General features: G+C 40.5%; 1 protein-coding gene across 17 annotated transcripts in view; it reads left to right on the top strand.

Moving 5' to 3' along the window:
* CLIP1 (CAP-Gly domain containing linker protein 1) overlaps positions 1 to 21,420 on the top strand; it is a 60,897-nt gene that overhangs the window by 26,723 nt on the left and 12,754 nt on the right. For 3 of the 17 annotated variants that reach the window (XM_086855400.1, XM_023937307.2, XM_086855407.1), the window contains exons 6-20: positions 1,812 to 2,009; positions 2,371 to 2,474; positions 2,939 to 2,999; positions 4,071 to 4,103; positions 7,425 to 7,529; positions 8,867 to 9,811; positions 11,003 to 11,119; positions 11,996 to 12,053; positions 12,286 to 12,369; positions 13,011 to 13,167; positions 13,758 to 13,923; positions 14,013 to 14,228; positions 15,205 to 17,391; positions 18,544 to 18,681; positions 19,728 to 19,834. In XM_086855400.1, the coding sequence (XP_086711526.1) occupies positions 1,812 to 2,009; positions 2,371 to 2,474; positions 2,939 to 2,999; positions 4,071 to 4,103; positions 7,425 to 7,529; positions 8,867 to 9,811; positions 11,003 to 11,119; positions 11,996 to 12,053; positions 12,286 to 12,369; positions 13,011 to 13,167; positions 13,758 to 13,923; positions 14,013 to 14,228; positions 15,205 to 17,391; positions 18,544 to 18,681; positions 19,728 to 19,834 (4,676 nt within the window). The remainder of the gene's footprint in view (positions 1 to 1,811; positions 2,010 to 2,370; positions 2,475 to 2,938; positions 3,000 to 4,070; positions 4,104 to 7,424; positions 7,530 to 8,866; positions 9,812 to 11,002; positions 11,120 to 11,995; positions 12,054 to 12,285; positions 12,370 to 13,010; positions 13,168 to 13,757; positions 13,924 to 14,012; positions 14,229 to 15,204; positions 17,392 to 18,543; positions 18,682 to 19,727; positions 19,835 to 21,420) is intronic. The other 14 variants (XM_086855413.1, XM_086855414.1, XM_086855415.1 and 11 more) reach the window with 7 other exon arrangements.

The raw sequence follows: 21,420 nt of genomic DNA, 5'->3' as shown, positions 1-21,420 counted from the left end.
CTAATACACTTACTATGGATTCTTTTGAAGTTGCTCTGTTACATAAATGTCCTAATCTTTGGTTGCAGCAGTAAAACGGAAATCTGGGAAGGCTGAATTTTGAGAAATCTCTTTTATGGCAATTGAAAACATAGAAATAATTGGGTTTTTCCACAGTCACCCTAGTTTTTAACCATTTTTTTAAAAAAAAAACCACAGTCCATAGATAGATTAATTAGGAAGAAGTGACTCCCAGTGATATGGAACAGGTTCCCTGACCCACTGTCCCACTGACCAGCAGGTGCCCAGAGAGGTGACTTACCCTGGTCCTGCAGGACTCAAGCAGATTAACAGAGGTCAGCAGTCGGTCAGGGCACCAGGGTTAATACCTGACCACAAAAAGGATTTTTATTTGGCACAAACAGTGGGACTTCATTACTTTATCCATTATGGAAGTTGCACATGCAGCTGCAGAGTGCCCTCTAGTTTGGGATCACAGCACTAACACATGAAGCTTTATCCCATGTGCTGTGATCCCCAAAGTTACACCTTGAAAATGCCTAAAATGTATTTGCCTATTTTGTTATGTCCCAGGGATTTTGCATGATTTAGGCCATAAAATACAAAGCTGCTGTAATCCATTATTTCTGGAATTAAAATTCCAGCTTTCTTCCTACTCTTTTTCTCAGGCAGCGTGAACATTTGGTGGCCATCCAAGTTAAAAGGATTGTCTAAATAATTCTGAGACTTTTAAAGAAAAAGTTAAGCTGCTGGGGAAACAAGATTTCCTGTAATCAGTTTTGACCCAGAAGACTTTTCTTGCTTCATTTTCTAGGAAAACTAAAACTTTTCTGGGATTTTCTGGACTCTTACATTGACTGATCAGTTGTTCAAGGCTGTTTCTATTTTCTTTTTCCTGTGTAATAAAAGCAGCTGTCAGAGTAGGGGATCCAGTGATTTAAGGGTCTGTCTGATGCAACTGACATCTGAGTCTGAAGGAAGCTACGTTTCTCTGAGGAGTTTTGAATTTGTTTTGCAATTGCGAGTGAAGGGTGATTTGAAGACCTAAAACTGTTAGAAAGCAATACACTCTGGAATGGGATTTCTTCTGGAAACTGGGAGGGTCTGAAACAGCCAATTAAGCATCAGGGTGAAGGTGGTTTATTCTGTCTGGTGGATTGTCTGGTTTATTCTTGTAGTGGATTGCAGAGTGTGCAGGGTGAGACCCAGGCTGGGAGGAGCTGGGGCAGGGATTGTGCAGCAGTGAAGAGGAGGTGTCTGTGCTGACAGGAGAATAATCCTGTGCTGTGCTCTCAGCTGGGGGTGTTGGCCAGTGCCAGCTTTCCAGGCTGGCTGTGGGCAGCTATTCAGTGTTTTGATCTCTGGAAGGATCATGCTCCTGGTTTTGTGTGATAGGACAGAGCTAAAGGGTAGAACAGCAAGTCTTTGTGCTTTGGGGCTTTTTTAAAAATGGGCTGAGCTGTCATTCTCATTTAATACTTAAGGCAAATTTCTCAGCTGTTATGTCATGCTTAGGAACATCCTGAGCCAGCCTTTGTGTGAGTCTACACCTTCAATTGAGGCCTTTTAATTTTCACTTCATCCCTCCTGCCTCTTCCTCTGGCTGCTCCTCCTTACAGGGCTCTGACCACACACATTGGCCACTATGAAATTCTGAAAATGAAGCCTTTAAGTGTAAAAGGAGAAGGTACAGTAGGTCACAGAAAGCATTTGCTTTACTAACCCTGTGTTTGTGGAGTCTGGAGATACCCACTACATCCGTTTCCTTTCTCTTGGTGCAGAATGATTTTTAATGCATTTATTTTGTGAAGTTGACAGAAACATCTTCCCGGTATGCAAGAAAAATTTCGGGCACCACAGCCCTCCAGGAGGCCCTGAAGGAGAAGCAGCAGCACATTGAGCAGCTCCTGGCAGAAAGGGACCTGGAGAGGGCAGAAGTTGCAAAAGCAACGAGTCACGTCGGGGAGATAGAGCAGGAATTGGCTCTGGTTCGCGATGGGCACGACCGGGTAAGAGAGTTATTGTTCTTCTGAAACAGAGTTAACACAATGGACTTAACACCCAAAATGGGCTTTTCTTATTGCAAAGGGCTGGGAGTAAGAGGTGGTGTGCTGAAAGTAAAACAATCCATACCTGTGAGATCTCCTTTGTGGAGATCTTTGGCTTGATGAGATACCAGATCTACTGAATTTAACTCATTTTTGTTGAACTTCACTGCAGTCTTTGATCATGTCCATATTTGATAACATTCCTGTCACTAGGCCCATCACTTCACCAAATTGTGATTAGTGAGGTACAGGTACATACTTGGAAAAAATTGCTGGATTTCCAAGCTTAGTAAATTTTGGTTTTATTCCTTTTCCATATTAGCACGTGCTGGAGATGGAAGCAAAAATGGACCAGCTCCGAGCTATGGTGGAGGCAGCTGACAGGGAGAAAGTGGAGCTCCTCAATCAGCTCGAGGAAGAGAAAAGGTAACCCCAAACTGTCCTCATTAATGTAATTAATGTTCTTCTTAGGCTCCCCTTGTGATGCAGTTCATCCCAACTCCAGACATGTTTCTCAGTGCTGACTGTTTCCTACATGAATGGTAGAATATATAGAATGTGAGATCAAACTGCTGATTTAGGTCACTTCAGATCATCCAGAAGGGTGAAAAAAGGGGAGAATCAATAAGGATTTAAAGGATTTTAATACAAAATACCCTCTTCAGAGCTGCAGGAGTAGTGAAGCCTTGCTTTGGCACTGGTAGTATTTTAAGGACAGCAGTTTTCCCTCCCTCTGATGCTTCCTGAGAGAGATTTCTCCTTAATGTTCCTGGCAGTTTGCTGGTACAATGGGAATGTTGTCACTGTCATTCTGATTTCCACTTTTGAAAAGTGAGCTTGAAAGCATTTTCTTCCTAAATTACTTGAGTTTTAATGAGTTGTCCCCACAGGAAAGTTGAAGACCTTCAGTTCCGTGTGGAAGAAGAATCCATTACCAAAGGAGACCTAGAGGTAAAATATCTCCAGCTTTGTAAAAAGGATATCTAGGAGGGCACAGAAAGGCAGGAATCATTAAAAGATGCAGTCCTGGTCCAGTAACATGAAAATGATACTCATTTTCTGCAGTCCTTTAGTAAGGCAATTGTTCCAAAATTGGAGGATTGCACCCCAAATTCAATTACACACTTTGGCAAAGGCTGTGCTATAGAACAGCAGCAGTTATTTAGAGAAATTAAATTAATTCATAGAAAATTCTACCTTTTGCTGTTAAAAGTAACCACTAAGAAAAAAAAAATAATTTTGAAGTTACAAAATTGCAAGTAAATATTTATGCCTTTGAAAATGAATATTGAAGACTTGCCCTGTTTGATCAATTTCTTGAGTAATTCCTGTGCTTCCCTTAGGGAAGGTTGATTAATGGAGAGTGTTTTGTCCTGAGAATTTGCACATAAAGTCTAAATAGCAATTCATGTGTGCAACTTTTATCTATTGTTCATAGAACTGTAATGCTGAGCTACAGCGCAGTGTGTTATTGCACAATATGGAAAGATATTCTACAGAATGGAAAACATTTAGGGAAGGATTGCTCTCAGGTATTTGAGAACTGCCAATTTTAATCCCAAAATTCCAATTAATAAGGAAGATACTTTTAGTTGCTCTACTCTGTTGCCTAATCAGAAAGATACTGGAACTTCTTGCACAACATAATGTACCAACTTTTTTAACTGTATTGCTTTAAAGCATTTGTGATTGAAGTGCTAGCCTTATGAAAAATACTCATTTCATATAACATTTCTTTTATTTTAGTCTTCCATTCATTTTAAGATACCTATCTAGACTCTTCATAGAATGCTCTTTTTATTGTTTAATCCATGGAAATATTTTAGTTTTTTATTTTCTGTTAAATCAATTGATAGTCATGGCAAACCACCCTAAAGACTCTGGCTTGTCAGGCTGCTGAACTTGGGGATTTAAAGTGAATTCAAGCTGATGAAATGTCTCCTGTTGTTTATGTTGGAATAGCAGTGCTGAGTCTGTAGGTGAAACAATTTTGTTTGTTTGTTTTTTTAATTTTACTGATAGCGAAAGAGGCAGATTTCGGAAGACCCAGAAAATGTAAGAGGGCACTTCAATGTGCAGAGACATCCCGTGTTAACAGATTGTGTGCAGAAAATGCTTATACTGATTCACTAACTGCATAATCTGTTATTGAGACATTGACTCTGGTATTTTGTGTGCATGTTGCTTTCAGAGCAATTACAACATTTCTTGGAAAGAATGTGTGTAATGACTAAACTTGGTAATGCCCATTAACTGCAGGCAGGGCCAGTGTGGCATTAGAATTCTTCAGGGTCAAAACCTTTGCAACTCACTGAAGAGTCCAGGAGCTTGTAGAAATGACTGACCAGCATCCTGAAGTTATCTTAATTTAAATGTAGGATTTTAGCTGTTTACTTCACAAAGTCCTGCCTGCTCTCCTATGAGATCCTGCTGCTGTTGAATAGGTGACAATTTTTCTGAGGGAAAAAATTCGTCTGTTCTTCATCTTCCCCTATTTGTTTCCTTTCTTATGTATGAAATGCTAAAGGGGGAGATGTTTGAAACCATCTGAACAATTACTGTGCAAAGCTGCCTGATTTTGCTGTATCTTCATGTAGCTCCTCTTCAAATTATGTAGGAAAAATGTGTTACTTGATAACAGAAATGGCCTTGCAAGATGTTTAAGGAGCCCTCTTGCTTCTCCAACTCAGAATAGTGGAATTTTAAAGGTAAATTTATCCCAGGCTGCCTTCTCTGCTGCATCCCCAGATGACACAGGAAATTCTCAAGACTAGAACTGGATCCTGCTGTGCATCTTTAAGGGGTTCCCTTTGCAGAGATCCCTCAGGGATCTGGGTCTCCTCCAGTCTCCCCATCAGGCTGATGCTTTGTTAGAAATAAATCTGCATGTGCCCTTCCTTTCTTTTGTTTTGTGCACTCCTTCTTTGATCCCATCTTTTCTCCTGACTTCCCTGTTCTGATTTTGCCATTAAAAATGGACATCTTCACTTTCCAGAGGAGTTTCCAGGCTCCCTGATCCCAGTGGTGTCCTGTGATTGTATCCCAGCACGAAGGGACTGGAGGGTATCTTGTCCCGTCCTAGAACTGATTGGCAGGATTTGTGGCCTCAGCACAATTTCCCAGTTTGATGGAGAATGTCACAGGCAGGTTTATTCTGGAGTGAAAGAATAGCCAGAACACACAATTGCTGGAAAAGGCTGATGTCTGGCCTCTGAAGTTTGGGGGAATTCTTGGAAGTTCAAAGCAGAGTAAGAATCCCATTTCCACATCACTTCCCTAACTGGGAAGCTCTGGAGAAGGGGAAGATTATTCCTTTAGCTTTGTCTGTTTTTTTCTTTCCTGCTTTTCTTTTCCATCAAAGTTTAAGGTTTACAATCAAATTATTTTCTTCTTTGTGGAGTACTCTCTCTCTTCTCAGTTCTCTGTGTTCTGGGCCGCCTCAAAGAGAACCATAATCATTAAGAACTTCTCTCTACATCATCATCAGAGAAATCTGAGCAGTTCAAAATTTTGCAGTGATTTTTACCTCGGGGAATCTGGAACCTGTCCCTTGGAAATCAGATTTGTTTAAAGGATAATCTCTTGTGCTCTAAATGGGGAAAAAGGTGTCAAGTAAAGATTTCTGGAGAATTCTTCTTTAATGTTTTATTTCAATTTTGGCAGGATTTTAACTTAATTGCCTTTGTAGTATATAAGAGATGGGATTTTAAAAAACTCAGTAATCAGTGATGGTCTGTCTGATCTTTGGAGCAGTAAAGCACTGTCTATAAAATTAATGATCAAGAGTTTGGGTTTTATGTAGCATAAAAAAACTTAAGGTTGCGTATTCCAAAGGCACACAGGGAATTCTGTAACCGTGAGGTTTGGGATTTCTTGGGTTTTAGTAGATCCCCTTGTGGATTAGAGCAAGTAAGGTTTGAACTTCCAGCTTTTAAAGCAGATTGTTTTTCAGACTTACAATTTGGTTGTGGATCAGAACTAAAATACTGAACTGTGTCAGAGAGAAAACTGTAGCCACTTATTAAATATTATTTCCCTTAGAATACTTAATTCCATTTCAAAGGCTTTGGGCAGGAAAAAGAGTAATCTGTTCAACAGATCATCAACAAATCTAAGGAGCAACTTTTAAGTGTCTGTGGACCAAGGAACTCCAAAGTAACATGGCCAACTATTTTCAAGTATTTAAAAAATTATCCCCCTTGGATGTCTGGATGCTTTTGGGAAGGAAGAACTTGCTGCTGCCAGAAGGAATCCTGTGTTTGGAGAAGCAGACAAGAAGCTCATCCCCATCATCTTATTTCTCTTTCATTTTTTTCTCTCCCCTACTTCAGAGGTGCAGGTCAGGTTTGAATTACCTGCTGGACTTTCCCTGCATCTCCCAAACTTCAGGCTCTCTTGCACACCTCAGGGAGTATTTGAATATCAAGCCAGAATATCAAATATTCTGTGTTCTTGCTGAAAATTGTTTGTGAGCAAAAGGCAGGAGGTACCTGCTCACTTGGGTCCATCTGTCCTGCTTCTTTTTAGGAACATGTTAGAATTCTAAACATCTTACTCTTTTCTTACTTCCACATATTCTTCAATATTTTTAGACATTGGTAACTGCAGAGCAACCAGGCTGATTCACTTGATTCACTTTTTTATCTGTTTTTGAGGAATCTTGTTGCTTGTGTCCTTCCTGAAAGAGAAGAGGGGATAAAAGAGGAGGGTTTTGGAGTTACAGATAACCATTCTCTTTCTATTTCTGTTCAGATAATTCAAACCATAGTGACAAAGGAACCCTCATGTTCCCAGGTCTTGGCCAGAAGCATTTTTATGGCTGAGACTTAGAGACAGCTACTATCAAAAGAAGAAAGTTAAAGTTTTGATTTGTTACATGAGCTTCAGTGGAGAGTTTTTGTCCCCCTATTAGTAAGTAATTTTTTTATAAAATCAGCCAAACACATTAAAGGAAGAAGGTGGCGAGATGACAAGGAAAGGGACTTACCATCCTGTTAGAACAGGAAGATATATATGCACATATATATATATTTTTGACATAACTATTCTAATTTGTGCTGAAAACTTCATGTACTGATAAATAACTTCTACTCAGCTGCATGAAACTTTTTTTTTTGTTCACATTTCTCCGTTTGCTATTCATTCATTTATTTATTTGTTTTACACATTTGATTTCATTTTTACGCGCCCATCCATCCACACCTTCAGCCCACCCTCCTCATCCATAGCATTTCCCTGTCCATTTCCCCCCCTTGCATCCTCTCTGCTCACCTGTTAGAAGGCTCTGGCAGCACGGCCTGCATGTGGCTCCTCCTCTTGTGCTGGCATGTGATGGTGGCACCGTTGTGTTCTCTTCCTCTCCCTCTCCACTAACAGACGCAGACCAAACTGGAGCATGCCCGCATTAAGGAGCTTGAACAGAGCCTGCTCTTTGAAAAGACCAAAGCTGACAAACTTCAGAGGGAGTTAGAAGACACTAGGGTAATGGTTTTCCCTGTTTGAATAACGAGCCTGATCTGTGTTGTGGAAGATTTCTGATGGCACAATGCCGAGGGTGACACGTGCTGGAACAGGTCCTTGCTCCTGCCGTAGCCAGAGCTGGAACACTGTAAAAAATTAGATTAATTTTGAGCTTCCATGGGGTGTGTGTGTATGCCTGGACGTGTGACTCATTGAGGAACTCAGGTAAGATGTCTTCACACTGCAAAAGTAATCCTTGGATCCAAAAGTAGCTGGATGGGACCCTGAGTTGACAGAAAGGAACATTCAGTAGCTCATTTTAAAAATTAGCAGAGTTCCTTAAACCCAAAAAACCTAAGACTGAACATACCAGTCCTTTTAACACAAACTGAGTATTTGAGGCTTGGTTTCTGTAGCTGCTGCACTACTTGCTTTGCTAAATCATGGTTTGCAGTGGCTTTTTAGCTCTTTTTTTCCCACCAATGATATAATATACAATATTATATATACATATATATATATAATCCAATTTTAATGGATTTAATGGATTTTTACTGGATAATCCCAGTAATTAGTAATACCTGCTGCCTGTCAGAATATTACTGACATACTTTGTACCAAGTCAGAAGTTCAGCACATGTCAATTCTTAAAGAGAAATATATTTACACACTCACATATATTCATGCTCACACATGGGGATTTTCTTGAAGTTCAGGTGGGATGAATAAAAAAACCCAGGATGAATATAAAACCAACAATTTAATGTGTAATAAGTACTTTTGAAGAGCAGCTGTGGGTAAGTAATATCTTTTCCAGGAGGTCAAAAAAGTAACTTCCTAATTAGAATTAATTCTGGGAGCTTTGCTGTAGCAAATACTGCTCCAACAGTCAGTGAAAAGCTCAGACAGTGTGAGGACATTTCTTCAGAGAGAATGAGCAGGTATAGAAGGGATTTCAGAGGATTTATTGGTTCAAAATGTGTTTGGCATTTTCTCTGACAGTCTTGTAGCTGGTGTGAGATGAATTTGGAAGGAATTATTTCAGCAAAGACCTCAAGGTTTTCCATTCTTTTCCAGTCTACCTTGATATGGTTCTGAGGAACATTTTGTTAATCTTTGATAATACCCATCAGGGTGGTTTATAAGTTTTTTAGCAAGTTATTTTGAGATAATACCAGAAGAACAAATTTTAGTAAATTCTATGTTTATAGACAACATAAGAGTATGAGTGTGGACATTTTTTTCCTTTTTGAAGCAATTTGCAACACTTGGTGGAAGTTTTTCAGCAAGGCCTGAGTGTCTTTGCATGAAATATATCTTTTATAATTCTTCTTTTCTTAAAATGCTGTTGCTCATAGGTGGCCACAGTGTCAGAGAAGTCCCGGATCATGGAGCTGGAGAGGGACCTGGCACTGAGGATGAAGGAAGTGGCTGAGCTCCGAGGGAGGTTGGATTCCAGCAAGCACATCGACGACGTGGACACTTCTCTCTCCTTGCTACAAGAAATCAGTTCTTTGCAAGAAAAAATGGCAGCAGCTGGCAAAGAGCATCAGAATGAGATGAACTCGCTGAAGGAGAAGTTTGGCCTTAGTGAGGAGGCCTTGCAGAAAGAGATCAAGACCCTTTCAGCTTCAAATGAGAGAATGGTAAAAGAAAATGAATCCTTGAAAACCAAGCTTGACCACGCCAACAAGGAGAATTCTGACGTGATAGAGCTGTGGAAGTCCAAGCTGGAATCTGCAATCGCCTCCCATCAGCAAGCAATGGAAGAGCTGAAAGTTTCTTTCAGCAAAGGTGTTGGGGCTCAGACAGCAGAATTCGCTGAGTTAAAGACTCAGATTGAGAAGATGAAATTAGACTATGAGAACGAAATGGCAAATCTAAAAGTGAAACAGGAAAATGAGCGATCTCATCACTTGAAAGAGATAGAGTCGCTGAAAGCAAAACTGGTGGCAGTCACGGAGGAGAAAGAGCAAAACCTGGAAAGCCTGAAGACCAAACTGGAAAGTGTGGAAGATCAGCATCTAGTAGAAATGGAAGACACTTTAAACAAATTGCAGGAAGCTGAGATAAAGGTAAAGGAGCTAGAGGTACTGCAAGCCAAGTACAATGAACAAACCAAAGTTATTGATAGTCTTACACCACAGATCAAAGCTGCTGAAGAAAAGCTTTTGGACCTTGCTGCACTTGAGAAAGCCAATTCTGAAGGTAAATTGGAAATCGAGAAACTTAGCAAGCAGCTTGAGGCAGCTGAGAAACAAATTCAGACTTTAGAGACTGAAAAGGGTGATGGAATTAGCCAGGTTTGTATCAACATCCATCCTTTTAGTTTTCTTTTGCTTTTATTTTACATTTGTACCATTTTAATCTGCTATAGGAAATACATCACAGAAAAAACAAGTTTTACTGAATGTGTATCTTGGGACCATCTGAGGAGGTTTAGAGGAGCATTAACTGGGTCATGTCTCAACAGGTTTCTGCTGCTCCACCTGCAATAAGCAAAAGGAAAAAATTCCTTCTGCACTTCCTTGCTGCAGATTTTGGCATGTCTGTGCTGAAATCTTCCTGTTAAGGAAAAGTTACTTTATTGGCTTGTTTGGGAGAAGGGTCACACATCCTAAGGCTTTAACCTTTGGGGATAGACAAGGGGACCTGGGACTCAGTGGGGAAATACTGCCCTCATTACCTTCCCTTCCTCTGAGAAGGTGATGGAAGAGGCTTTTAAAACAAAAGAAAGCACAGGAAATCCTGGTGGAACTTTTCTTTAAGCCCAGGCCCTGCAGGGATTGTTGTTTTTGGCACTGTTTTACAGCACTTTGGAACCACAGACTGCAACTTGATGCAGGATTTTCCTTGGGTTTGGATAAAACACCTCTGTAAAGCTGATGGCAGTGAAGAGTAGTGGGAAAATGACTGGAATAAAAAAAAAAGTGGGAAAATTTTAGGAAAAAGCTTCCTAAACTCTTCACAGGTGGTTCCAAGATATCAAATTTTTACCTTTGACTGTCTTTTTGAGGCCACACTGGGTTTCTGCACTACCCCTGGGTGTGGTACAGAGCCCTTGGGAAGATTCCCTCCCTCTGTGTGTGTATTGATCTGATCAGCCAATTAAAGCACAAATCAATCAGTTCAAAAAATGAAAACAATAAAGAACCAAAACTACTGATTGAAATAACCCTGAAACTTTGAAATTGTGAGCGTATTCAAAAATGTCTGCCATTTAATAATGTATTCACAATTAATACCAAAAGAACTAAATTTTAATGATTTCAAATCTATTCCAAGATGAAATTAGTGCTGTGATGTATATAGTCATCAGTGGAAATCAGCTTCACTCAGTTAACCCATCATGGTCTTTTCTTCATTTTTTTTAATTTTTCATCTTAGAGTGATTTTAATATTATAGTTATTTCTTTCAGATTCACCTTTTAATTTTCCTAATTTTTCATTCATGTTTGTCATTTTATTTTGCTCCATTTCATCACCTTTGTTAGGCCAGTAATCTGGCCAAAGACCTGCAGGGCAAAGAGCAAAAGCTTCTTGACCTTGAGAAAAACTTGAGTGCAGTAAATCGAGTTAAAGATTCTTTGGAAAAGGAACTTCAAGTTTTGGTGAGTAATACCCCAAAATTTTGACTTTACTCTTTGGATTTTGGGTTTCATGGTGAGAGTATAATTGAAATCTATGGATCAGCTCTGAGAAAAACCTTCCAAAGGTGTTTTACTCGTGATAAAAATGGGAAGGGTTCATGGCTAATGAGATCTGTCTCAGAATAAAAAGAGCATTTCTCCTCAGTCCTATGTTACCAGGTGTTTTGTCTAAATAGAACTCATCTATTTATGGATTGCAGATAAAATTAAATCAAAAGCAGCAGCAGTTTAAATTTAGACTGCTCATTAAGGAACACTAAATGACCCTTTATTGTAGCTGTTGTACCAATTAATGCTTGCTACACACTTCTTATAAATAGTTTTAAATGACATTTCTCATTTAAATAAATTTCCAAATGCTGTGTTGATGGGTGGGGTTTCCCTGGGGAACTACACTGGCATTAGTAACAAAACAATGGAATTTTTGGTCTTTCTATTGCCAATAGTAAATATTCAAACTTGGTGGAAGAGCCTCACTTGCCTTCCTGGAAATCTTCCCTTTTCTTCATTGTCTGGCATCAATTCCTGCTGGTAAAAGTGGAGAACACTGGTAGGAGATAGCTCACAGGGCTGCAGGTGTCCCCTCTGTGCAGCCTGGGAGCAGCAGGGATAAAAACCCCAAATTCTTGTTTCCTACCCTAGGCTCTGTGGCAGCTGATGGAGGAGTTGCTTTAAATGTTGAGATCTGTGCTAAGCTGTAACTCTTAAAACTTGAGATCTGTTTATGATAGGAGCAAAGATTGTTCTGATGTACATGAAAAATACTTTATACAAGTTCAGTGGTTGAGTTGTACTGTTACTACCAAGCCTTACATTAAGTTTTTATCAATTTTTCAGAAAGAAAAGTTTGCTAGTGCAGCTGATGATGCAGAGAATGTTCAACAAGTTATGCAAGGTATGTGCTGCTAAAATGAACAAAGAACTAAAAAGCTGCAGATATTAAATGCCAACAAAATGGCTTTTTAAAACACATTCAAGCTTATAGCTGATGGTACAGCAGTTTCAGTGGCTGTGGAAGGGACAGGATTATTTGTAGCCCCTCTGAAGGGTAACATACCTTGCAAGTAGGTGGAATTGTCTGCATTTAAATAGTTACTAACTTTGTTTTCCGAATTTTACTTGCCTAGAAATGGTGAAAAAGCTGAACCAAAAAGAAGAGCAGTTTGCACTCATGTCTTCAGAACAGGAGCAGCTCAAGTCTAGTTTGACTGGTAAGGAAGGGATGAAATGGAATGTTCTGGAAATGCATCAGCTTTGTGCTCTGGCATGGCTTCTGTAGCCTGTAGGAGGCTTTGCTGTGCCTTTCATCTCTTTACATCTCTGTAAAACCAGTGCAGAGAGAAGCAAAGCACAATTTGTGATTTGTGCCCTGAAGCAAATCTTGCCTGGTGTTGTTGGCATGGGAGAAGTGATCCCAAGGGCTGCCCTTGCCCCTGGCAGTGCCTACCCTGAGGCATTTTTTCACTGGAGCTTCACCTTGTCTTCCTTGTTCATTTTCTGCTGCTCTGCTGAACAGCTGATGAGTGCTTTCACCTGCAAGACCTGCAGGTCTTTTCCTCCATTGCTTCCTTCCCCTCTGAGACAGCAGGACTTGTACTAACATCTGCTGGCCTGAAGTGAATCACTTCTGAAACAAAGGGCTCATGACCAGCTGCTCCTTGCTGTTTCTGAAGAGTCCTTAACCTTGTGCTGCTGTTACCTGCTCAATCAATCATCATCTTTCATTTTAGAGGGGTGATCTGTAAGGTCTGGAGCATCAGTATTGCTGGTTTTAGTTCTTTACAGTTCTCTAGCTGTTCTTTGCATACCCTCCCTCTGAAATTTACAGCTTAAGCACCTTTGTTTTGCTCAGAGATGGAAAGGAAGCTGAGGGAGCGAGAAGAGAGGGAGCAGCAGCTGATGGAAGCAAAAGCCAAACTTGAAAATGACATTGCAGAGATCATGAAGTCGTCAGGAGACAGCTCTGCCCAGCTCACAAGAATGAATGATGAGCTGAGGTTAAAAGAAAGGTATTTCATCACTGTCAGAGCATTGTCACATCAAATCTCCACTCCCACACTCCCAGCTTCTCATTTTATTATTTTGTAAATATCTGAACAAGATGCTCCTGAGTGTCACATTGATATGACAAGTGAGCTTATTCTAGCAAACTAAATCAATCCAAACAGTCTCCTGGGAGTGATTTGAAGAGCATCCAACACTGATCATTCCAAAATTCTTACATAACGTGCTTCTCATTGCCTAGAGTAAATGACCTCTTGAATAATCCAGACTGTTTTGTGATTGTGTTTCATGATTATTTGATTACCTGATAAACTCAGTTTATTTAGATATATAAAAGACTCAAGTCACATTTTTGTGAGAGAAAATTTGGGGTTTTTTCCCAAATATTGTATGTACAATACTGGGGGCAAAGTAACTTGGTCTTCCCTGTGTATACTGAATTTAGCAGAACACTTCTGTTAAACAGTGAAATCTCTTTTTGAATGCTTGGTCAGAATATAGAACTTCAGCACAATCTTTTTCAGCACAGCTCTTTCATCTCTGTGCTTGTGGTCCTGTCAGCAAAAAGTGATGTTCTTTCATTTGGTCTTTCCAGGCAGTTGGAGCAAATACAACTTGAACTTACAAAAGCAAATGAAAAGGCTGCTCAGCTTGAGAAAAACGTGGAGCAGACAACACAGAAAGCTGAGCAGAGTCAGCAGGAAACTCTCAAGATTCATCAAGCAGAACTGAAAAATCTGCAGGATCAATTGACAGACATGGTAAGAACGACTTTAAAAGCACTAAAACTGTGCAGAAATATGGTCCCACTGCTGCTTGAACTGTGTTTTACTCTTTTATTTTCCACCAGAAAAAGCAGATTGAGACCAGCCAACATCAGTTCAAAGATCTTCAGGCCAAGCATGAAAAAGAAACTTCTGAGCTGGTGGCTAAACACGATGCAGATATCCAAGGGTTTAAGCAGAACCTGCTGGATGCAGAAGAGGCTCTGAAAAGTGCCCAGAGGAAAAACAGCGAGCTGGAGGCACAGGCTGAGGAGCTGCAGAAACAAGCAGAGCAGGCCAGAGTAAGTGGCTTTTGTCACTCTGCAAGTGACTTAAAGTTTAAATTTTCAGTCTCAGTGACTTATTCTCTCTCTGCTTCAGCTTTTCATAGCTAGATTTTTGCAGTGTTTCTGTTTTGAACTTTTCCAGGGTATGTGGGTATGGGTTAGGTTAGTTCTTCTCTCAGTTACACAAGAGTTGATGAGATACAATTCTTTGATATCAGTTAACGTTTTATGTTCATAGATCTGGCTCAGCACAGCCTGTTGGAGCCAGATGTCATTCCCTGTGTTTTAATATGCTTGAATTTTAAGATGCATTGTGAACTACTTCATTTAGAAGTGCTACACAGCTTTTGTTTTGTAGTATGGTCTGCAGCTATTCAGTGTGCAGCTTGGCTTTAGAAATTTTAATTTTTCCTCCTGTTTCTTTTACTTTACTGCTTGCTTTCATCCCTCAGCAATTATTTGCTATAATCTTTGTTATAGGATTTAGCAAATTATTTAGTGTATAAATTGACACACAATATTGTCAGCACTGATGTGGTGTTTTGAATTGGAGGGGTCATGACAACATATTTTTGAGAGAATCTTGAGGAAGTAAAACTGAGAATTGGAAGTCAGTTTCTAATAGAACTCCTTGCATTTTAATTCACTTAGAGTCTTGTGAAATCATTCTGTGGCTCTTCTTTTGAATAATTTACAGTCAGACAATTTATTGAGAGTAGTTTTATAAATTACAGGAAATTTTGGATGGAGGAGCCTTTAAATCATGAGTTTTTTAATATTATTTAGCCACTAAAATCTTCTTGTGGATGATGCATGTTCTGTAATGTAACGGGGTGTGTGTCAGCAGCTAAATTCAAACAGTCACTGTGTGTCAGTGTATACACTTTTAAAACTTAAATTAAAATTGCTCTATTTGCCCTTAAAGCACATTTCTCATTTGTCTGCTTGACTTGATTTTTGTTTTCCCTTCTCCCCGACTTTATTTCTTTAGTCCTTAAGCTCTGTGTTAGCCTCATCCAGAAAAGAAAGCGAACAAATGTCAGACAAGATGAGGGCTTTGATATCAGAAAAAGAGACTTTGGCACAGGAGGGGAGTACTTTAAAATTAGAGAGAGGTCCTTTGTTATCAAAACGTAAGGAATTGAAATCAAAGATTTCGTTAATGCAACAAGACCAAGAAGAACTGAAGGCAGAAAATAAAAGAATCCTAAAACAGAAGGAAGAAGCTGAGGCCAAAAGCCAGCAGGAGAGCACAGAAAAGGGAGCTCTGGTTTCTGAGAAAAGCAGATTACTCTCTGAACTGGAGGCACTGCAGGCAGAGCTGCTGAAAGCAGCTCAGGAAAATGAGGCTCTCTGGTCCTTGGAGTTAACCTTGTTCCAAAAGCTGGAGGAACTTCAGGCCAGCAGAGATGCCATGGATGTGATGTGTCAGAAACGTGTCAAAGAATGGAAAGAGATGGAGAGTTTTCTGAAGAGTCTTTTGGAAGAAAAAGATGCAGTTCTAAAAGACAAAGATGATGTTATCCAGAAGCTGGGAACTTCTTATGAGGCCCTGGCCCAAGACCAAAGGGAGCTCCAGCAGCAAGTGTCAACTCTGGCTGCAGAGAGAGATTCAGCCCTAGGGAAGCTCTTGGCTCTTCAAGACAAACATGAGACTCTGCAAAAGGAGCTGTGCAAGATCTTGCTGGGCTTGCAGGAAGATAGGGTGATGCTCCTTGAATGCGCAAAAAAGCTGCAAGTGAGCTTAGGCGAGGCACTCAGTGAAAACCAAGAGTTAAAAGTGAGAGAAGAGGAGATGCAAACACAGCTCACCAAAGCGATGAAAGACACCGTGGAGCTGGAGAATTCCCTTGTGAGTCTCACTTGTTGTCTTGAGGAAATGAAAGCCTCAAGAGAGACACTCAATTTGGAATATAATCAGTTACATCAAGAGAAAGAGGCTCTTTCCTCATCACAACAGAGGCTTTTGGCTGAAAGGGAGCAGCTTCTCAATGAAAAGGAGGCAATTGCCGAGAAGCTTGCGAAGGCCTCAGCAGATGCTGAGCTTTGTGAGCAAATCTGCACTGAGAAAATGAACAAACTGACCTTGGAAAAGGAATCTGTCCTTCAGAAGTCATTGCAGTTTGAAAAGCACAATGAAGCTCTTCTCCAAGAGAAGAATGAACTGGAGACAAAATACTTGGAGCTTCTTGATGAAAACAGGTCTTGTGCAAAGGCAGTTTCTGATCAGAAGAGAGAACGTGAGCTGGACCTCTCATCCAAGAATGCTCTGGCTCAAGAGAATGCCACTCTCCAAGATTCCATTGAAGCCCTGAAGGAAGAACTCAGTAAGAAGACTGCAGAAAATCAAGATTTAATGACCTGTAAATGTGACCTTTCCAGTCTTCTGAAGGAGGCCCAGGATGCCAAAAGAGCATTAGAAGGTGAGCTGGATGCTGCATCACACACAGAGCAGATCCTGTCGTCTTCCTTGGAGACATGCTCCTTTGCCAGGGAAATGCTGACCAGGGAGAGGGATGAGCTGCAGGAGGAATGTCAGAAATTAAACAGAGAAATTTCTTTTGTGAAAGAAACCTTAACCTTGGAAAAGGAAGCTCGAAAACTGGACGAGGAAGTGTTTCTGTTCAGACGTACAGAACTTCAAAGAACCATCTGCTGCTTAGAGAAGGAGCTAAAAGAGCTGAAAGAGAAAAGCAAAGCAGTTCGGGTTATAGCAAAACATGTAATTCAGGTGAAGCAAAACAATGACATGAAACTGGTGAAAATAATGAAAGAAAAATTCTGGGCAGAGAAAGAGCACATCACTTTAAACATGAAGCGACAGAAGAGAGAATATGCTGCCTTGTGCATCACAGCAGCAAAAGTCCGGGACCTGGACAGCTCCCTCTCCAGGAAGATGAGTATGTTTGAACACAAGATGGAGCTGATGGAAAAGAAGACAATGGAATATTTTCAGGGACTGGAAGAACTGGAAGAATTCAAAAGGCTGCTCTTTCAGGATTGTTGCAGACTGTGTGAGAAGGTTGAACTTTTCGAGCAAACTAATAGTGACCTCTCAGGCAAATTGCTGGAGTCTCAGGGCCAAAATCAGATGCTGCAGGAGCAAACGAACAATCTGATTTTGAAAGTAAAAGAAACTGAGACTCTTCAGGCCCAAGCAGTAGTACAGAAACCAGAGGTATTGAAATTCATAGTTAAAAGTCGAGTCTGGGGCTCTTTCTACTAATCCTGAGCGCTAACCCCTGGTGTCCTCTCTTCACTTCACTGCACACTCTGCACTTCATAACACACTGCACTTGTGGGCTCTCTCAATATGGTACTTTGGGGTTGTTGCAAGTTGCAACTGTGAGTCTGAAAGACACTTATTTTTTTTTATTTTTAATATTTTAACTGCAAAAACCTCTGTTGTTGCTGAATGTTGCAAGAAAAGAGTATAAACTGTGAATAAAAGGAAGTTGCGTTCCCTTAATCTGGTAGGAGACACTGAGCAGCTCCTTCTGGTGAAGGACTCCACAGCTTAAAATCTAAAGTAGTAATAGATAAGGTTTTAGATTGGATCTTTGTGCAGTTTTATGTTCAATTACAGCAATTACTCCAAAAAATACAAAAGAATGTGCTGCTTTTATAAATGTAATTGGATAAAAGCAGCGTGAGAGAATGGGAAAGACATTGACAATTCTGGTGTTCTTTTTATTCACAGAAGTGTTTTTTATTCACCACCAACAAATTCTTCATAAAATACTTTGATTTTCAGTTTGTGTGGCTTGAAGCCCAGAAAATCACATTGAATGCAAATTGGAATCAGGAGATTCTATAGATTACACCTGCCTGAGTATTTTAATATCATTATGAAGTATTTCCTTTATGAGGCCATAATGAATATCACTGAAATGATGCAATAATTTGCTTTATCTCTAATTCCATTATTTTCCAAATTTTGGAAATTTTTTTGTAATTCCATATTTTCTGAAAATACACTGGGGTTGTTGGAAGTGAATATCTGTTAAATTATTACTGCCTAAAGAGGTGAGAGGTCTGAGAGCAATCACAGTGGTGGTAATGAGAAATCCAGGAAGTAAAATAGAGGGAATTCCTCAGTGGTGACAAGAGCATGGGGTTATGATCTGTTTCTGCGTGGAATTGAATCTTCTCTTCAGTTCATTTTATGCTTGATGCAGCTCCAAAATGCAAATAAATTCCCAGTTGAGGTCCTTACTTACCTGGGAAGCAGCTGACAAACCACAGAGCTGTGTATAAAATATTGATCTTTTGCTGTCAGAGCTCCTGTTGGGAATAACTATTTTTTTTCCCCACCTCCCATTATATCCAGGAGGCCAAACTGACAGAAGATGTTTTCCAGGCAGTGGAACAGGTGACCAAGGAGAAGGACGCCATTCACAAAGAAAAGATTGAAACTTTGGCCTCTTTGGAGAACTCGAGACAGACAAACCAGAAGCTGCAGAATGAAGTAATCACATTAAATGCTTTTCTGTGAAAAGTTTTGCCTGGTTTGTGAGAGCAACTGTTGAATTACAGAAAATTGAAATAGGCAGGAGAGGAGTCTGTGAAAAATTACTGGAAGGGTGATGGAAAATGCACGTGGTTTTATGGCCATGGTTATTTTGTATTTTGCATGTGGTGTCAATCCAAGGTGCAGCAGTTGCCGTTGGGATCAGTGTCCAGTCAATGTCTTCCCACCACTCTGTGCTGCTGCAGGGCCCGAGGAAGGGGAGGATGCCCTCACCCTTTGATGTTCTGCACTCCCAGAGCACTGGGAGTGAACAGCTGGGCTGCCCTCAGTGTTGGAACAGGGGCGATTTCCAGTGGGATCTGCTGGCACGGGAATTAGAAGTGGTGACGTTCATATGGGAGGGGTTCCCATTCTGGATTAAAAAAATCCACAGGGTCCTGCAATGCCATGAGAATGCTGCAGATTATCTGTTATGTAATAAATACACTGTGGGCTGCATCAAACAAATCAGCTCCACAAGCTCCTGCTGTTTCCGTGGGGGACACAAGCTCAGGAAATCCCATGTCCAACATTTTGTCCCATGCAACAAGATCTCTGCAAGGAATTCATTTCCTGTGGGTGCAGGCACAGCATTCAGCCCTCCTGACTCAGAAAATAAGGTATGGAAAAGCAGAATTGATGAGTTATCTTAGAGGAAGAAAGATCAAGGGGACAGCTGGTTTTAGCTTTGCATTCAAAAAACAAATAATGCTCTGAGTGCTGCAGCAGTTAATGGAGGTGAGGTGTTTTGGGCTTTACCTTGGGTGTTGACACCACATTCCTGGAAACTTCTCTCCAGTAGACTTGTAATTCTTTGTGCTGCCCTATTTGAATGCAGAAGGTCTCAGAACATTTGTTGTTGGACAAACACATCAGTCCAGACTGGGTTAATTTAGGGGGTAAAGAGTGAAAATGGAAGAGCTCCAGCCCACATTTGGCTGCGGGTTGTTTCCTGAGAACTGTGTGGTTTCATTGGTGTAATGAGGGTTTTTTTCCTCTTTAAGTTGGACATGCTTAAACAAAACAACCTGAAAAATGAAGAGGAACTTAATAAATCAAAAGAGCTTCTAAATCTGGAGAACAAGAAAGTGGAAGAACTTAAAAAAGAATTGTAAGTATTTCAGTGTTAAATCTGTTAATTTTTGTGGGTACATTTACCTTTTTCTTTTTTTTTTTTTTTTTTTGTCTTTCACCACCTTTCTGTTATCCTAACTTATAAAGCCAATATTGGGTCAAAATTAAATGTTTGGCATGTGCAAAACTTGACATGAGAATGTTGCTACTAAATTGCTGAAGGGAGTTAAAGCAAATCCTTAGACCATAGTTTAAAATAATTTGTTTGTTGGAGGGTTCTATCACCTGAGGGCAGGAGACGATATTAAAACCTTTATTAGAAGATAATTCTGATTTAATTACAAGTACACCTGGAGTGTTAAGTGGCTTTGTTCATAGAATATTTGATTCTGCTTTTATTTTTCATTGATGACTTTATGAAGTTTATTTCTGTGGCCCCACTATTTCCTTAATGGTGCAAACCAAATCCTACATATGGGATGTGAAACTCGAGTTAATTGTTCATTATTTGAGCTGCTTCATTGAAAAACAGCATTTTACATACTACAGACTCACAATGTGTAACACTGAACACAGACAAATGAACCGAAAGCATTTGATAAAAAGTAATTTGCCCTGTGGAATCTCATTGTAGCAAAGCTGCTGCTGTGCCACAGGGAATAAAGATCCAAATTATTGCTGCTCTGCAGTGGTTGCACATCCCCAGCTCTCAGAGATGTCCTGCATTAAATCACAAACAGCTTTTCACCTGTGCTCCAAGAGGAATTTCTTGGCTCATTGAGTGAGAGCTGGAATCTCGCTGACAGCTTAAGAGCAGCTTTGACTAATTATTATTATTATTATTGTAGTTCCATTTGTCATTTTGTGACAGCTCCAAGGTGACACCAGGGCACAGGACTCAGTGTCTGGCTGTGACTGGCAGCTTGTGCTGGTGGCTTTGGAAAACCTGGGGCCTTGCACAGACCCCTTTGAGAAAGGCAGGATTTCTTTCCATGAGCAATTCCTGCCTCGGTGCTCGTGAGAAATGCCAGAGTTATATGGAACAGCAAGGGGGACTCTGGTTTTATGGAAAGGCAGCAGATATTGGGCTGTAATTTGCCAGGCAGGAATTATTTATAGGAGATGCTGCCTTGAAAATCTCCAGCAGCACAAGGTGTTCTCAGGACCCCAATCACTCTGAGGGGGTTAATTCTGTTATTTCTTAGATTGAATGTGGCCTCTGATCATCAGAGCTGAGACCCTGGGGAGAAAGGGAAGCTTGTCTAGTTTTGTTTTTTTTTTTAATTGATCTTTGCTAGCTGTTTTGTGTGTTGCCCTGTTTAATTATAGGAAGAATTAGCTTGGTGACAGGGATTCCTGAGCAGCAGGGTGTGGGTGGAGAGCACAGCTCAGGGTGAGTTGATGAGGGCTGGGTGAGGAGAGCAGAGGGAATGTGGTGCCTTTGGAGTAGGGGGATGTGACAGGGACAGGGTGTCCTTTGGAAAAGGCTGGGCTGAGGGAAAGCTGCAGTGCCTGTAGGTGCTCCCAGGGCCATCCCTTGGGAATTCTTGCTGTGAACACGGGGGCATTTCAGGCACGCTGACCCCAGAGCTGGGTGTGGGGTTTTTTTAACACCCTAAATAA

Source organism: Cyanistes caeruleus, chromosome 18 (genome assembly GCF_971803275.1).
Source record: "Cyanistes caeruleus chromosome 18, bCyaCae1.hap1.1, whole genome shotgun sequence".
Classification (NCBI taxonomy): Eukaryota; Metazoa; Chordata; class Aves; order Passeriformes; family Paridae; genus Cyanistes; species Cyanistes caeruleus.
The sequence above is the reverse complement of the archived record's forward strand: the minus strand, read 5'-3'. Positions and strand labels throughout refer to the sequence as shown.